General features: G+C 53.9%; 1 protein-coding gene across 1 annotated transcript in view; it reads right to left on the reverse strand.

Moving 5' to 3' along the window:
* The window catches only part of PITPNC1 (phosphatidylinositol transfer protein cytoplasmic 1), a 289,670-nt gene that overhangs the window by 36,876 nt on the left and 235,277 nt on the right, over positions 1-17,517 (reverse strand). Inside the window, exon 6 of the mRNA XM_075562110.1 lies at positions 17,152-17,247. Coding sequence (XP_075418225.1) covers positions 17,152-17,247 — 96 coding nt within the window. The remainder of the gene's footprint in view (positions 1-17,151; positions 17,248-17,517) is intronic.

Below are 17,517 nucleotides of genomic sequence, written 5' to 3' on the forward strand. Positions count from 1 at the left end.
GGGTGGTGGCTGTGCTTGAGGTGCGTTGCCCAGGAATTGAACCCAAGGCATGGAAGACAAAACCCTCACCAAATTGTCCCCTCCCAGGTCCTAGGGCTACTTTTCAGCTCTTTTCCTAATAAACTTCCGGCCATGTGCAGACACGTGCCATCTTTCTCCCTGGGGTTTTCCAAGCAGGCGAGGCTTACAGTTCTAATGAGGGACCTGAGTCACACAGGCTGCAGAGCAGCCCCTGGCGCTGGGGGAGTTCTCTGAAGGCAACGTCCTTGCCTTGCGGACCCTGCACGCCTCTGCTAGCCCGGCAGCTGGCAGCCCTGGAGAGCGGCAGGCAGTGAGTTCTTCTGGCTGGCGGTTTGTATAGTCATCCATGTTGAAGTCTCCGGCTCCGGCTCCTGCTGACACTCCCCAGGCCTTGCAGATGGCAAATTGGACCCTGTAGCCAATGTCCATCAGTATGAGGGGCAGCGGGTCAGTGTCAGGCTGTTTCCAGAGCCAGATGGAGGCCGACTGGCCAGTCTTCCTGATGGATACATCTTTCTTCTTTTCTCTGAGGGGTCAGCCACACTCCTTGAAGGAAACAAAGGTGGCAGTCTGCTGCCCGATGGAGGATCAGCTCTGGAAAGCTCACGGGGCAGCTCTCCTCTGGACTCTAGCGTCACCCTGGGCTGGAATCAACTCGGACAGCAGTGGGGTTGGTGTTTATTTAGACCCAGTCTCACACCTGCGAGGTGCAAGGAGGGACCTGCAGGAGATTCGAGCCAGACTGGAGCCGAGGCGATATGATTAGCGGATGAGCATGAGAGAGAAAGCTTCCATGATTAATTATGCTTTTAATTGGAACCACCAAGGACAGTATCCAGCAGGGCCTGACCCGTTAATTGAAATGAGAAGTTTTTGATAAATGTGAAATGAAAAAGATTGGGCTCAGCAGTCATCCGCCCCCCTCTGGCCAGGCTTCGCTGCATTGGGAGACAGGGACCACGTAACAACACACATCACAGGACAGGGTTTTCCCCACTGTGGCTACCGCAAGATTGGCAGTTCAAAACCACCTGTTGTTTCTCGGGCGAAAGAGGAGGCTTTCTACCCGCATAAGGAGTTACATTCTCAGAAACGCACAGGGATAATTCTAACCTCTCAGGCTTGCTGTGAGTCTGCATCGGCCGGATCGCAGTGAGAAGGAAATTCTGGAACTTCTCCTGAGGATCTTGACGCATTGTCCACACTGTTCTCAATGGAAGACCATTTCAACCACCTACCACTTCACCCCCCGACAGAGCGAGGCATCCTAGTCTTGAACTAGCTTCCTACGAAAGGGAACCTACAAATCCAAAGTGCTTGCACAGGGCGCTTGAGCACTGACCTCAAACTTCACCGAAAGGTCAACTGTTATGTATCAGCTTAAAGAAAAAGAGAAAAAAAATGCGAAGTGCAAATCATGGCCAGAAGCAGCCAATTCCTGCTTTGTTAGCAGTTAATACTGAAAGTGCTATTTTTATAGCATTTGCTCTGGGCACTGAGTGATCTGTGCTAGTCCTCTGCAGAGTGAGCTCTTAAAGGGGCTTGAACCACACGGTGTGTCAGCTGTGGGCGAGGCAGAGAGAGTGGGGCGGGTGGGGAGGACAGGGTGTTGGTCCTCCTGGGTTAGAATCAGGGTTTCAAAATGGTCTCGATAGGGTTCATTCATTGCTGTCATTGTAAACAAAGGGTCTACAATGCTCTACACCCCTTGCATTGTGACTGAGTCTGTTGTCTGAGGTATTCTGACCCAAGTCGGAACCGGCCTCAGCGGGACGGGACAGGACAGAGTGTAGCCCTGCTCCTTGGGGTTCCCAGGATTCTAACTCTTTATGGGAGCAGACAGCCTCATCTTCCCCGTGAGGAGCAGCTGCTAGGTCGGAACCGCCAACCTTGGGGTTGAAAGCCCAATGAAGCCCTGGCACCAGGGTCACTTGGAGTTGGAATTGATTCAGTGGGGGGTGGACTTAGGGTAAAACCACTGCACCCTGCTGAAAGATGGCAGCCCACCATGCTGCCCTCCAGAGCTCTGCCCACACTGCAGTCTCCCCACATCAGGTTGCTGAAGTTTTCAGCAGGGAGGGCTGCAGCGGGACCCCAGAGAGGGGCTCACCTTCCAAGCAGCAAGGTTGGCTGCCATCTTTGAGTGGGGCACAGCTATTTGATTTTTACGTGGATCCATCAAGGTGCCACGGGCAAGATTTGGTGGCATGGCAAATAAGGAACCAGTTCAGAGTCCTGGCCACAATTAAGTGCCAGAAGAACTCAAAAATCACTTCTTGCAGGGTCAGCTCTGAAAAGAACATGAAGATGGAGCACCCTGCAGCAAACATGTTAGTGGTCAGTGTGTTTTAGGGGCCGTGGAGAAGACGGAGCCAAAAGGGAACCCCTAAGAGAAGGGGTCGGAATGAAGACACTTGGAAAAAGGGCAGCCCAGTCTCATCCACTGATGTTCACTTAGGGCTTGCGGGCTCTGGCGTAGCGGGCTTTGACGGAGCTGCTAACCACAAGGCCTGTGGTTTGAATCCATGAGTCACTCCGTGGGAGAGAGTGAGGCTGTCTACGTTCATAAAGTGTTAAGTCTCAGAAACCCGAAGGGGGCGTGCTAGCCTGTCCCACAGGGCTGCGATGAGGCTGGAATGGAGTCGATGGCATTGAGTTAGGAGGTGGTTTTGTGTTTGGCTTTGTGCTGAGCATTTCCTTTCCTTTCATAATCACAACAAACCGGCTTCACCAGGGGTTCCCATTTTCCATTCTGTCTGAGGGGACACCTCATCCTGTTTCCAGGCTCACCCCCGATGGCCGCTGGCATGAGCATCCTCCTCCATCGGGAATCTCCAGTTGGACCCGATCTCCGTGTTCCACTACGAAGTCCTGACACACTGTTCAGTCTTCCCCACACACTGTCCTGAGATGGCAGCACCCCGGGGCGGGGCTAGGGGCTCCCAGCTCAACAGTCTGTTTGCAGACCCTTCTGTTTCTGAGATCGAGAGTTTTAGACCCTCATAAATTGCGTAGCCCCTCAGTGATAATGCAAACATCCCCTTCCGTACACACAGAATGAGAAGTGTGTGTGTGTGTGTGTGTGTGTGTGTAAGTGTAACTAGAGGGACAGCTGGGCCACCTCCTGGAAGGCCTGGGGAGTACCTGGCCTCCGAGAAGAGAGTAGGAAGTCATCAGTCTTCTTTGTCCCCGCCTGTGGGGACCTACTTCCACCAGGACAGGAGAGGTCTCTTTAACATCCTGTTACATAATGCTAACCTGTTCTGTTTGGCACAAACAGATGCGACTATGCTGGAAGGATCACCTCTCAGCCAGACCAACAAGAAGGTCACTCAAGGGCACCCTGGAGGAAGCCAGCCCTCTTGTGTGCGATGGTGACAAGACAGACACCCAGCTTCCTAAGACCAACTCACCAAGGCCTTTCCCTCCAGGAAGCCTGGCTAGGGCCTGGCTCGGCTTGGCAGCCTGGGGCCAAGGGCTGAGTGTTGTAAGCCTGTCCCTGCCCAGTGCTGCTTGGACACAGGCTGGGAAGAAGCGCTGATGGCTCTGATCCACACGGAGGATCTGCTCTTTGGCCTGTACATGGTTTTCCGTGTATCAAATCAAAAGCTGCGGAGAGACGGATGAATACTTGTGGGGGTAGCAGTGCTCAGCGCTGGATTAACTGTCCCTGAGCTGGGTTTCCATCTGCATGGGCTGCAATATTTTGGGAAACTCGGTCCGCCAACGTGTTGAACAGACACCAGAGTGGAGCCCCTGGAGAAGCCAGGCCGCCTGAACTCTGAAAGCAGCAGAGGACTTCCTTCCGTACATCTTGGACGGGATTTCAAACTTTTCAGCTTTTAGAACTCATGTTGCTTTTCCAACTATAATCCTACTTGGAAGCCTGATACATAGAGCAGGTAAAAACGGGGAGGGGGTTCCTTGAGCCCGTTCGACCTGATCATCAGATACCCTATATGCCGTGGCTTACAGTACCCAGGAACACCTCATTGGAGCTCAAAGGGAGAGCGGAAAAGGCTTTGAAATGAGACACCCTACCCTGGCAAGCACGGTGTGAACCTGGTCACGTTCTCTAACTCCAAGACTCTTGTGGGGATTGTTCAATGAGGTAACGACAACACCACATACAAGAATGTTTCTTCCCCTGGGATAGGTGGGTGCATTCTTTCAGGGGGCGGAGGGGATGGAATATGCGCACTTTTCTTTTAAACTGGGTGTTGTACTTTGAGATCTTCCCAGACCAGATGTCCTCTGGCCCAAACCCACTCTTTCCTGGAATGTCCTTAATGAGGATTTTTTCCTTCCCTTCAAAAGACAGGGAGTGGCCTTCTATGGGGACATGACTCCTGGGAGGGTGACGGCAGGCTTTCTCTGCTGCTTCACTTGCCTTCCCCGAGTCCTAGGATTCAAGAAGGAAACGGCCCCTCAGATGACTGCTGTCTGTACCCCCAACTTTTCCTGAGGGAGCACACTTAACATGGGTATAGTTTTGGGGGCCAGACACACTGGCGTTTGAATCCTGGCTTCTGGCAACTTATAGTAAAGCTATTTAGGCTCTTGGAACCGTAAGTTTCCTAACCTATGAAATGGAGACAGTATTCTATTGAGTCCAAAACCAAAAAACACTGCCAGCGAGGCCGGTCTGCCCTGTAGTGATGCTATATAGGGTTCTAGAGGTTGTACATCTTTACTGGAACAGATAGATGCCAATGTTTGCCCTCAGACAGGCTGGTGGGTTTGAACCATCAACTTCGGGGTTAGCAGTCCAACGTTTGGTAGACTTTGAATGAGGATTAAATGATAAAGCTGAATAAAACCATGGGGCAGTGACAGCCACCCCCTTCCCACTCCGCATGGTGAATTCCTGTTCCTCTGAAGCCAGGTTCAGCAATTCTGGGGGGAAAGCGGGTGACACTTACAAGGGCCTAGCTAATGGCTTAGTAATTCCATGTCTTCCTCTGGGATCCTTAACAATAAAAGATGGGACGAGCAAGTTTGCAGCACCTATTCTTCCCTGGGTATTTTGGGAGCTGATGCTGAACAGTGGTACTTGCAGTGTGAATACATAAAGGGAGCGGGGGAGAGGATCCCCGAGCCAGGTCTTAGTTCTCGAGGGGAAAGAACACCACTCCCATCAGCACCCAGTCAGAGTCCTCGCTGCTTAGAGTGCCAGATAAAAAACAGAATTGGACACAGTTAGCCGGAAGACCCGGTGGAGATGGATCAGCATTTTGGGATGCAGGAATTAAATTGGATGAAGGTTCGCCTGCAGTCAAACCCCCAACTCGGAAAGTGAAGTCCTTTAGGGAAAACAGCGCAAATGCCTCTTAATAAACACAAATGCAAAGAGCCCTACAGGACCCCAGGTGGTGTAGTGGTTAAGCACCGTGTTGCTAACGGCGAGGTCAGCTGTTCAAAACCACCAGGCACTATGTGCAGGGAAGATGAGGCTTTCTACTTGCGGAGAGTTACTGTCTTGGAAACCCTGCTCCATGGCAGAACTGACTTGCTGGCAGTGGGCTGTGCTTTCATTTTAATGACCACTACTGCATGGCGAGGAAGACCCTGGACCTGACCCCACAAGGGTACGCAATTCCCAACAGATGGAATGAACATCAGAGGCACTGACCTCTCCCTCAGTAGGGCAAAGGCTAGCTGATGTCACTATCCCCCCCCACTCCCAGTAAGTCATAACACCGCGGTCTTTGCTACGTGTGGCACGACATGACAAGGGGTTAGGAATCTTTGCTCCAAGACCACACCCGAGGAGCATCTGACCTCAAGATTCTTGGGTCTCATCCTAATGAGTCTGGCTTGGTAGGCCTAGGAAATTTTTTTCTCTCCTCAAAGCTCTGGGAGATGCTGAGCCAAATTGAGAAGTCTGTTCTCTGGGCCAAGACATTCTGGTGTTTCAGTTTGATAAGATTAAAAATAGCAGGGGCTGATGCACCTGGCCCAAGTCCCGAGCAACTTGCGGACTCAATACTTGTTTTCTTGAAAGTGCAGGCGGGAGGCTCTCGAGAGGCAGGGTTACAAGAGGGGTTTGGTTGCGGCTGTCTCTGGCGGAGAACCTTCCGTCCAGAGCCCTTTGCCTCCTGCTGCCTCCTTTTAAAGCTTAAATGTCATGCTTCTAAGGTAACACTTTGTAAGAAGCTTGACGAGGCATAGGTGTTCCGCAGCAGAATTCCCAACCTTTTACACGGAAATCCCGATTTGATTCCTGGACCATCCACCTTGTGCACAGCCACCCCCGGCCTGTCCGCGGTGGTTGGGGTGTTGTTATGCCCAACAGAGTTCAGTGGCGCTTCCAGACCACGGTGCGCTAGGAAGAAAGGACTGGCAAGCCACGCCAGAAAATCAGCCAATGAAAATCCCATGGATTCCAATCCTAGGGATGTTCTGTTGTGCTTGGGATCTAGCAGTAACACTAAGGCTCATGGAGGTGGCAGTAGAATGCAAAACCGCTTTGGGTACTATCCTGGGACTCTAGTGGTGTGTGGGTGCATGCACACACACACACACACACACACACACACACCCCCTACCTAGCACCCTTAAACCTAAACTCCCTGCCACTGAGTCAATACTGACTCCCAGAGATCTTATAAATGAGTAGAACTGCCCCTGTAGGTTTCCCAGACTGTTTACAGGAATACAAATAGCCTCATTTATCTCTTGTGGAGTGGCCAGTGGGTTTGAGCTGTTGACCTTGAAGTTAGTAGCCCAACAAGGAACCACTAAGCTAGAAGTAAGTCTAACCTCTGAGTCCATAGAAGGGAAGTAGCCAAGACACTTACCATTCTGAAGTCAGGTTACACAATAACAGAAGTAAGAAGAAGATTAAAGAGCCATCGATTCACACACACACACACACACACACACACACACACACACACACACACACACACACACCCTTACACACCCTTTTGTGGCACCCTCGTGGCAACTGCTTTCCAATGACACAAGGTTTCCACGGAGCAACCTGTTCCTGCCACCCCTCTGCAGGGGCCAAGACCACAATCAAGGGCGAAAGGAGCCTTTATACCGGCTTACCGTGCGCCAGGGACTATGCTCGTGGTTTTCATGCCTTGGCTTCCCTTTCCTGCCATCTCCTCTCGACTCACTTCTCCACACATCCATTCTTTGGAAGAGCGGGAGTGACTCCGGCAGTCATGGAGGATGCAGTCCAATGGCTGTGAACACCTGGGAGGCCTCCCAGAGCCAGAGCCTCTCATGACCTTGGGGTTGTGGGTCGAGGAGGACACCTGTTGCTTGGAGAAATCCTTCCCTCTCCATCTCTTCCTTTCGGAATCCCGGCTCATTTCCCAAAGAGCCCCTTCCCTTTGGCTCAAGGACCCACCACCACACCTGGCAGACTCTGGATCTCTGCTTGTTATCTGGCATTTAGGAATTGGCTGACCTACTTGGCCTGGCATTTCACTACCAGACTCAGATGGTTAAGACGTGCAATTGTTGCTCTGGGCATCGGGTTGGGGGGTGGGGCGGGCACGGGGGACCTCACTCATGAACGCAGCAGCTCGCAATTGTTTTTATTTTCCCTTGAAAAATGAAAAATGAACTCCTTCTTGAGGAATGGAGTGGGATGGTACAGCTTCCTAGTGCTCCGACAGAAAAGGAGCCTTGCTCCCAGTGCCTGGGTGGCACCACTGCCACGGTGGAGTCCGACTCGGCAGCCCCAGCGAGGTCTGGGAGGCTGTAAACCTTCCTGGGAGCAGACAGCCTCACCATTCTCCTCCAGAGCTGCCTGCCGTCAGCAGCCCACCAGGGCGTCTGGGCCCCATACTTCTAGCCCCAAACCAGACAGTTGTGACTTTCAGAATCAGGACGAGGCAGGTCACTTCAGCTAGACTAGGAGCGCTGGCGCCACTGCGGGTTCATGCATTGGGTTGCTAACGAAAGGTCAGCAGTTTGAAACCTCCAGCCTCTCGGAGGGACAAAGGCGAGGCTTTCTACTGCTGTGAAAAGATAAAAAAAGATCGAGTCCCAGGAACCCCAGGGATAGCTCTGCTCCGTCCTAGAGGACGGCCGTGAGTCGGGATCAACGCGATAGCTGAGTTCAGCTAGATTTTGTGACCCAGCTTTCTTCTTTAAGAAGGAGTTCTGAGAAGACCTATTTTTCCCTTTGTGAGCGAGTAGCCAATTATGGGTCTAAAAAATGATATACGTAAGGTGGTTGGGGACTGTTCTCTTATTTCCAAAACGTTTCTTTTCATTAGTAAAGCATGACTGTTGCTAAAATGGATAAAAGCGATTTTCTCAGAGGCAGGAGGGCAAGAGGCAGGCTGTGGAGTTGGAGGATTCTCAATCTCGTGGTGTCCAGGCGTTGCCTCCCCCACTATCCCTCCAATGAGAGAGCCAGTTGGCCTCTCCGGTGGAGTCACTGATGGATCACTCTTGCTTTGAAAACTCCCTGCTACGTGCAAATTCCTTGGCTTGGCATTCAGCAGCCAAGCCTCTTCCAGTTGGCTTCAGCCAAGCAGTTAGTTGCTCACTGATCCCGGAATATGCCCCCGGGGGTCCCTGCCTTTCCCTCCACTGAACACACTACCTGTTCAATCTCCTTCATCTTCAAACTTCAATTTGCTTCCAGACCATTGTGGGTCAGGGCACAATTTAATGTTGCTTTGGCGTGGGGTGGGGTGGGGCTGGAGCAGAAAGGGGAGGCTTCCTCCCCCCGTCCGGCGTGACAGTCTCAGACTCCCACAGGGGCAGTTCTACCCTGTCCCATGTATAGGGCTGCTATGAATTGGAACCGACTCAAATGGCAGAGAGTTTGATTTTTATCCCTTTGGTTGGGGTGGGAGCAACATCTATCAAGATTTAACCCCCACTCCCACCCCATTGACACGGCAATATCTCTTTTAGAATTTAGGCTCTAAAAACATTAGACCAAAGATAATGCACGAGGATGGTCTTACATGCTACTATATGTAAAGAATGAAGCACCCTGCATGGCCATCAATTGAAGTTTGGTAGAAAACACAGCCCTGGCGAAACCATGGCCTGACCACATAACGGTGCACAACCAGTAAAACCCGCTGCCGAGAGATGCGGGCTTCAGAAAGCGCGTGGGACAACGGACTGGAAGGAGAGGGGAATTTTCCGGTGACCTCTTGGGAGGCCCCCTCCCCTGAGTATGTGGGGCCACGGAACGATGCCAAGTTCATACAGCTTGGTGACAAGTGCACATGGCAGGGCGGTCTCAAGACTCTTACCTAGCTATTAATAGCCAAATAATGTTATTTATTTCGGCATTATCTTCAAGGCCAAACACCAGCCACCTCTGATAAGAGATCATCGCGGCTTTCTTTTTGCAAAGTTCCATAGCTGTGTCCCGTTTGACCTTTTTTAAAATAACAAAAATCATTATGCTGTCAGCAGCGCAAACAGCACACATTTGTGTAAAGGTGCAGGTGAGACTCCACTGTTGTTGAGCTTGCCCTGACTGCACCCGTTTACTTAGCTCCCCTCCTTGCAAGCTCCTGCTAGGCTGATCACGTGTAAGAGTCTTAAACCCACAGCCCTCTGCATTCTCCTGTGGGGCAGCTGGTGGGTTTGAATCGACTCGGTTTGTTTGGGGTGAAACAGATAAAGCGAAAAGGCTGCCGTCCCAACCCCTTTCAAGCGTACAGTTGGGGCACATTGATTATATCCGTCACGTGGTGCTACCAAGACCACTCACTCACTGCCGTGGAGCCAAGGCTGACCCACAGCGACCCCCTTTTGGGCTTCTGAGGCTGTCACTGTTTCTAGGAGCTTCGCCCACAGAGCTGCTGGTGGTTTCGAACTGGTTTTGCACCAATACCACTATTTCTAAAACATCGTCACCCAGGACAGAAACTGTCTGTTGGCCATCACGTGCACCCTTCCCCTCCCCGGTAACCATGATACATCTTGGCCTCTATGCATTGGGCCCACTGGATAGATCCTACATTGCGTGTCCTCTGTGTGTCTGGCTTATGCACCCCGCATCATGCTTTCAAGGTTCCTCCAGGTCATCGCACGAATCGGCCTTCCGTGTTTCCACACCTCATCTCCCTAATCAGATCAGAAAGCTTTTGGGGGATTTTCACGTTACCCCACAGGCCTCAGCCCGGCGGAGCCTTGACCCCAGTCCTCCCTCACAAGGCAGGTGTTCTCCAAAGTCAGAGGCCTGGTGGTGTTTCCCTCCGCCCTTCCGGGCGGCCCTTTGCCGTTCTGGCCTGGCTGATAAACCTCCTACTCCCAAATCGGGGAAGACGCTTCAGCAGCTCCTCAGCCTCTCTCTGGGTCTAAATACCATCTTTCTAATGCTGTGAATCTGGCCTGAAGGAGGGGCACGGCTGAGGGTGGAGAACGACAATCCACAGCCTCCCCAGGTGGCTCAGACGCTCCATGCAGGCTGGAGGGCTTCTGCGTCGACAAGGTTTCTCCTGCCGCTCTGCCCTGGGGGTGCCGAGGGTCCAGCCCTGGGACATGGCACTTGCCTTGCTGTTGGGGCTCCCGAGGAAGCTGGTGAGAGTGCCTGCATGGCCTAAACACCTCCTGTTGGGCACGGTCTTGCCTGTGGTCGATGCTCTCGGCCCCACCGAGAGAGAGCTCTCCCTCTCAGGCACTGGCGTCATCCTGCACACAGGATGGGGCTGAGCCCAGGGCTTGACCATGAACCGCTCCAGAAAACCCTTCCCGACTTGAAGTCCAGTTCAAGAGCTAGCTGTGTGAGCTGCCTTCATGCCGCCCCCAGACTCACGTGGACCCCAAACACGGCAGGCCCAAACGCTGCTTGGTCCCCACGGGCAGTTACAATTGGACCACTGGGGTCTATAAGGGTTTCAGAGGCCATGGCTGGATCCTCCTTTTCAATCTGAACGCTTCGCTTCAGCCCGCACCGACCGCACCACAGCAATATGCGGAGCCTCTGTGCATGTGCGTGAGGTGCCGTGGCCTGGCCTCACGCGAGAGGGCTGGAAAGGGCACCAGAGGACCACGGAGGTGATGCCTGGGGAGCACTCTGACCCGTGTGAGTTTGTCCTGCTACGATAGGTGTGGTCAGTTCTCCCACTGTCCAAGAGGCTCCCAAGCCCCCGACACTTGGGACACACCACAGAGCAGCTGCAGGACTCTCAGGAAGAAACAGATGGATTGAGGGGACAAGGGAGGGGGGGAACAACGACAGTAGCAACACAACAGCAAACAGAACCCAGCCACAGCATGAGGCAGCTGCGCTACACCGGGCTGTTTGGGGGAAACGGAAACTTCCCCAGCCTCCACTGACAAGATGCAGCCCCCAATGAGAATGCTTTTCATTTCAGAGCTGAGCGGTTTAGACTAAGAGTCCGGCTCGGTCCAGCAATATTGACTCATTCAGTCTCCCTGTTCCCTTTCTGGGGCTCCACTGTACCCAGCAAACAGCACTTTATCTCTCACCCTTGGATGGTAATTGGGAAAGTTTGCTGGATCATTCTTTGTTCTGTTCTCTGCCCCTTCATAAAGACTCCAGCAGAGATTTCGGTGGGAGACGCCGCAGTCCAGGGGCCTGGAGGCCGCCTTCCTTCTTGAGTTGTCTGAATCACCCAGCCAAGAAGCCCCCAACCCGAACTCTGTCTAAACGCCCCCTACCACTTTCATCCATTGAACCACACCATCCGGTGGGAGAGAGACGGTATTTCTAAGACAGTCTCATGTTACGTTTTTTCCCTTCAAGTTCAAAACATTGACCTCTTCCCCACAGAGATGATGTCGCTCCATTAGCCACTGGGCTGACGGAGACGTTGTTTACTTCCTCCAGAACCGGAGAGGGAGACTTTCTTTAATCTGCAACATGAAGGTCAAGTTCAAAAGGTAGTCGAGTGCTAACAGTGGAGAGCTGACAAGATCTTGTCTTTGTGGCCTCAGTTCCTGGCATACAGTAGGAACTTCCTAAATGTTAACTAAAGAAATGAATGCATGAGTCCGGCTGCTTGTAGGTTTAACGAAATTTGCTTTCCTTGGATTGGTCTAAAACCAAAATAATTCACAGCCATCGAGTCAACAATGCTGACCCAAAACGACCCCCAGGGGTTCCCGAAACGCTAACTTTTGGTGGGAGTAAAAGCCCAGTCTTTCTCCCTTGGAGCTGCTGCTGGTTACGAACTGCTGACCATGCGGATCGTAGCCCAACTCGAAGCCACCAGCAGACTTTCTCAGCCTCGGCACCACTGGCATCTTGGGTGGAGAATTCTTTGTGGCGGGAGCTGCCCTGTGCGTTGCAGGGCCCATAACAGCCTCCCTGTCTCCACCCGTCAGAAGCCACGGTGTCCTCCAAGTGTGACGACCACAAATGTCTCCAGGCACCCAAACCTTCGAGGGGGGTGGGAGAGGAGGGGAGGGATGGGGCTGTCCCCTGCTCTCCCTGAGGACTCCTGGTCTAGAGAGTCTGCTGCCTTTCATTCTCATCGATCGGTAAAAATTGAAGATGGGAAAGCACCCACGCAGAGAATATTCTCCACTTCCACACTTCCCCCTCCAGAAAATCACATTTTCCTGTTTGCTTTTCTGCTTTTTCTACTCGGGGCACGTCCGGACACGTCAGAGCTATGACTCCGGGAGAGAGCCGATGGTGACATCACCCACGCGGTCACTACTGGGGAGCTGTCTTGTTGGGTCGCTCCATCTTGTCCTGGAAGCCAGACCTCACTGACCACTCTCCTGCATCGGGATGAGCCCTGGACTTTCCTGTTGGTCCAAGCCCAAGGTCTCCTGGTGAGATCTGTCTGGACTTGACTTTCAGAGAGCCTTCAGGCCAGACTCGTCCTGCAGGCTGGGCATGGTGATGCGTGCTAATGCCCCAGAATGGCCAGTTCAGCTTTGTGGGTTCAGACTCACCGCCTGCCACCCCACAGGCGAGCGACGGCCTAGCATGCGTGCCTTAGTTCCTTGTTCTTGGGCAGGACTCTTCACCTTGAAATCTTGGCCGAGCATCAAAGAGTTGGGATGGAAGTCTTGGCAGAAGAAGAACTCACATACCAACCAGATAACAGACAGAACCTGCTCCGGTTTTGGCTCCCCCTCCTCCTCCTTGCTGTGCTGGTGGCACAGACAAATGACGAACGATGCCCGGGTGACTCGGAGAGAAGGACTTTTTAGTGGGGCAGGCCCTTGGTGGGTCTGCATGGAAAGGAATGGAGGCCCTCTCTCTGCTGCACTGATCACATGGATTTCTTCTCTCTCTCTCTGCAATACAGCACTGCCCTGTGGATCCATGAACAGAGCTCACGGCTAAGAGGCTCCTGGGACCTGAACTCAGGCCCTCCGTGTGAGTAGGACCCAGCAGCACTGCAAAATGAGGCTACAGAGAGGGATGGATGCACGGGGCTATCAGCTGATCCCGAGTCCCCACAGCGTCCTTCTGAATCCCTGGCCAGCAGCTGCTCAAGGACCGCCAGGCAAAGGGCACCGAGTGGAAAATTCCCAACTCTGGTCGCCGTGATGAGAGGGGCACTTGTGCCTGTGTGGCTCTGAGGTTTCTGGGGAGATAAGGAGGCAGTGCCTCCCACCCTCTCTTCGGCCGGATGGCCGTGAGTGGGACAGGAGCTGAGTGGAGAGGGTGACCCAGATGGTCCTGGTCTCAATTCAGAAGCAGCACACATCTCCGAACAGACCCAGTCCGCCAGCCCTCCACACAGAGAGGGCTCGTATTACCATGCCGACGCAGCTGAGGTCCAAAGACGAACTGGAAGCTCTCACTCATAAAGCTGTGTGCTTCGGAGATTTGAAAAAGAAAGAAGGAAATGCAAGCTAGTCTGATTCACAGCTGTCTGCTGAACGGCAGCAGGGCCCTCTGCTCTGATCGGGCTCCCTGCTCACTGGCGACACGAACAAAGCCCTCACCTTCCCACAACAGCTTTTTCGTGGGCATGTGTTACTGGCCGGCCCTGCCCTGGCGGCTGAGGTGTGGTGCTAAAAGATGAAGAAAACCAACTCAAACCCACTGCCTTCAAGTTAGTAATGTGCATTTAAACTACAACCAAACTCACCGCCATCGAGTCGCTTCCGACTCAGAGCAAGCCTACAGAGCAGGGTAGACCTGCTCCCAGGGGTGTCTGGGACAATAAATCTCGACGGGAGCAAAGTCTCATCTTTCTTCCTCGGAGTAACTGGTGGTTTCGAACTGCTGACCTTTCGGTTAGTGGCCCAGCTGGCAACCCACTCTGCCACCAGAGCGAAAGGGGAAGAGGAGGCATGATGACAGAGAAGGCGATGGGGAGCTGACTGAGGATGGGGAAGCCGGGTACTCAGGACAGCCTCCCACGAGGAAGAGCCATCTGAGCCACTCTCTGGAGTGGAATCGGGAACGGAGCAGGGCTGGGAGGCAGGAGCTCCATCCCGGCCAGGGAGGGGTTGTAAGCAGAGAACGACAAGGTCAGACTTGCTTTGAGAAGGAAAGGCTGTGGCTGGGAGCACGGGTGTTAATTATTTACAGTGTGCGGAAGAGAAATGTATTTGGAAACGGCCTCCCTTCTGAACTGGCGGTTTCTTGAATTTGTGGTCCCTGGCTCCATCTGTCACAGGAAACACACACCTCGGACCCTCGCCCCTTCCCTTCTGAGGGGCTCAGACGGCTGTCCGGATGTTTGCAGCCAGATTCTGGGGGGGCTGGGATCACAAGAGAGTCCCACAGGATATGCCTCTTCTAAGACGTCACTGCAGGCTCCCAGTGACGTCTTTCACCCTTTGTGGTCTAGCTGCCAGGGTTTAACAGGGGAAAAAACTCCGCGGTGGAGCTAATTCTCACTTAGGAAGATGCCATGGGGTACAGAGTAGAACCGCTTCCTGTGACTTCCTTGGCTGCTATCTCTCACAGAAGCAGTGTGCCAGGCTTCCCTTCTGCAGAGCTGCTCCGTGGGTTTGAACCACCAACCTTTAGGCTAACAGTGATCGTTGTGCCCCCACTTTGAGAGGCAGGGCTCGGGAGGGTGGAGAGCGTTCTACCTGGAACGCAGGTGGGCGGAGCCTCGGGGACGCAGTACTGGGCGCAGAGTGTGCAGGTGGGGCTCTCCGGGGCCCTGTTCTCCCCCATCCATTACAGCAGCCCTGAGGTTCTAGGAAGGAACCCTGGTGGCTTTGTGGGGTACAAATTCATGGGGCTGCTGATCTCAAGGTCAGCAGTTCAAACCTACCAGCTGCTCCTCGGGGGAAAGATGAGGCTTTCTCCTCCTGCAAAGACCAAGAGGCACAGAAACCCACAGGGGCAGCTCTATAGGGTCGCTGTGAAGCAGAATGGACCCGACGGTAGTGTTTGGTTTGCTTTTCTCGGGGAGGCTCGGGGACAGGCAGGATGCCCCTGAGGACACATCCAGCAGTCTGGATGGAGATGAGCCAGCGTCTCCGGCTCCGTGCATACTTGGTCAGATCTCTGCCCAAGTCTAGCTCCCCAGCTGCTCGCCCTGGAAGGGAAGACCCCGCATTTGTGCTCTATCTCTGAGGCCCAACCAGGAGAACTCATTCCATCGTGGCACGCCGAGTGGAGGCTGACACTGTTGGTGCCACTTGGCACAAAGCCTTTCCCCGTCCTGGGCCGAGAATACATTTTCGAGCCCCATTTCTCGGCGGGGCTGGGTCCCCCCTGGAGGCCGTCGCTGGCCTCGGCTTGACCTTTCCAGAGTCCCCTTGGAGCAAGGCATCACGTAGCTCCCATTAAGCATTTTATCCGTGGCTGCTGACGGAACTTGGGCGACCTGCTTGGGAAGAACGTTCCAGCCCGGCAAACGACAACAGATGCTGGGCTATTTTTGTTGTTTAGCAACACGCGGGCAGTCACAGTATGTTTGGAGTCAGGGCGCCAGGCTCGTCCTTGAGCTGTAGCACATGGACCTTGAGACGCGCCCCTTGGATTCACGGAGGCCGACTGGGGGCGTCATAAAATAAACCCCTTAGGAACGCAGTTCGCCCTTCCACCAACAGACTAGGTGCCTGGGTGGTCCGGCGTTTCGCTTTGTGGCCTCCACAGTTTGGGATCTGTTTGGATCGGAAAGTCTGACTTGATCTTCGCAACCGTGTGGCGGCCTGGTGGCAGGCCTGGGTGCCGGGGAGAGGCTGATGTGGCCCTCAGGAAGGATGAGCTCTGAGTGCCGTCAGCTGCACCCTGCAGCCACCCACGCCCGGGCTTTCGTGACGACAGCCTGGCCTTCCCGGGTCTCGCCCTGAGGAGTCACTTCTGTGGCTCCTGGGGCCTCGGGCGGTTGTGCTGTTGTCCTCCTTTGGGAAGCCAGGTCTACGAATGTGAGACATTTCCAGGAAGGCAGAGAACGCTGCACTGAGCCGTGGTGGCATCACGCAATGGTCTGCGTCGGGCGGCTCAGCGCAAGGCCAGCACTTCGCAACCACCAGCGGCTCCTGGGGCAAAGAAGGGGTTTTCTACTCCCATAAAGAGTTAAGCGTCTCAGAAACTCGCAGGGGCAGTGCCACCCTGCCCAATCGGGTTGCTATGAGACCGCATCGACTCGGTGGCAGTGAGTTTATTTTATTTTTGTTCTCGCCGTACCAGGGGTGGGTCTGCCTGATGGTTGGCTGGGGACGTCCCTCCTGGTTCCATGGCATGTCTTGGGGCAAATGTGGAACCAGTAGGCGTTTCCCTCTGCTTTTGTGTCCCCAAGAGCCACCACCTGAAAGCGTTTGTCACCGACACAGACATCTGGGCTTCCCCAGGCTTCACAGGACCACTCGCTGAACTGTCCATGCCTCTGTCTGTCCCTGGGCCATGAGCGGTGACTATTTCCTGATGCCACCCACCCATCACCAACAAGCCAGGACAAGGATGGAGCTTCAAGACGTGTATGGGGAAAAAACCCCTTCTGACCGAACTCATTTGGCCTCACACAATTTGAAGCCGCCTCGGCGGAGTGAGGACAAGAGAGAGGGCGCATCTCGCCTCCAGGTGCTTCCCATCTGGCTGGGCCGGAAACCATGGCCCAGAAGGGCCAGAGGAGAGAACGGGGAGAGGTGGTGAGATGGAAACTCATTTCCTGGGGCCAGGAGAGACGCCCCAGGAGAAAGGACAGCCACTGGGGAGGTCTGCGGCATGGAGGGTGCTGGAGAAGGCTCCAGACAGATGGGATGCGCTAAGCACCACCCCGTCGATGGCCTTACCTCAGACTCCTTGTAGCAGCGCTCGGGAATGTCATCGCAGGCAATGTCAATGAAGCACACTTCTCGGTCCACGTCTTTGGCCTCATTGTCGAAAATCTGAAAAGAACAGAGGCGCATATCAAAGGCGGGTGATACCAGGCGGAGCCCGGAGGCGTGGGCAGAGATGTGCCTGAGGCTGAGCAGCCTCCCACAGAGCGCTCCCACACGGGCCAGTGCATCCGGCCTGCTGCAGAACCTGCTGGAATGATCAAAGGCCCTGCTTCATCACTTAGGATTTGTTGCTCGGAGGCAGGTCAGTGAGGGGCAGAGGACAACGGGGGCTGCCTTTTAGAAACTTGGAGGGGAAAGAAATCTCTTACCACCCCC

The sequence above is a fragment of the Tenrec ecaudatus genome, chromosome 10, assembly GCF_050624435.1.
Source record: "Tenrec ecaudatus isolate mTenEca1 chromosome 10, mTenEca1.hap1, whole genome shotgun sequence".
NCBI lineage: Eukaryota > Metazoa > Chordata > Mammalia > Afrosoricida > Tenrecidae > Tenrec > Tenrec ecaudatus.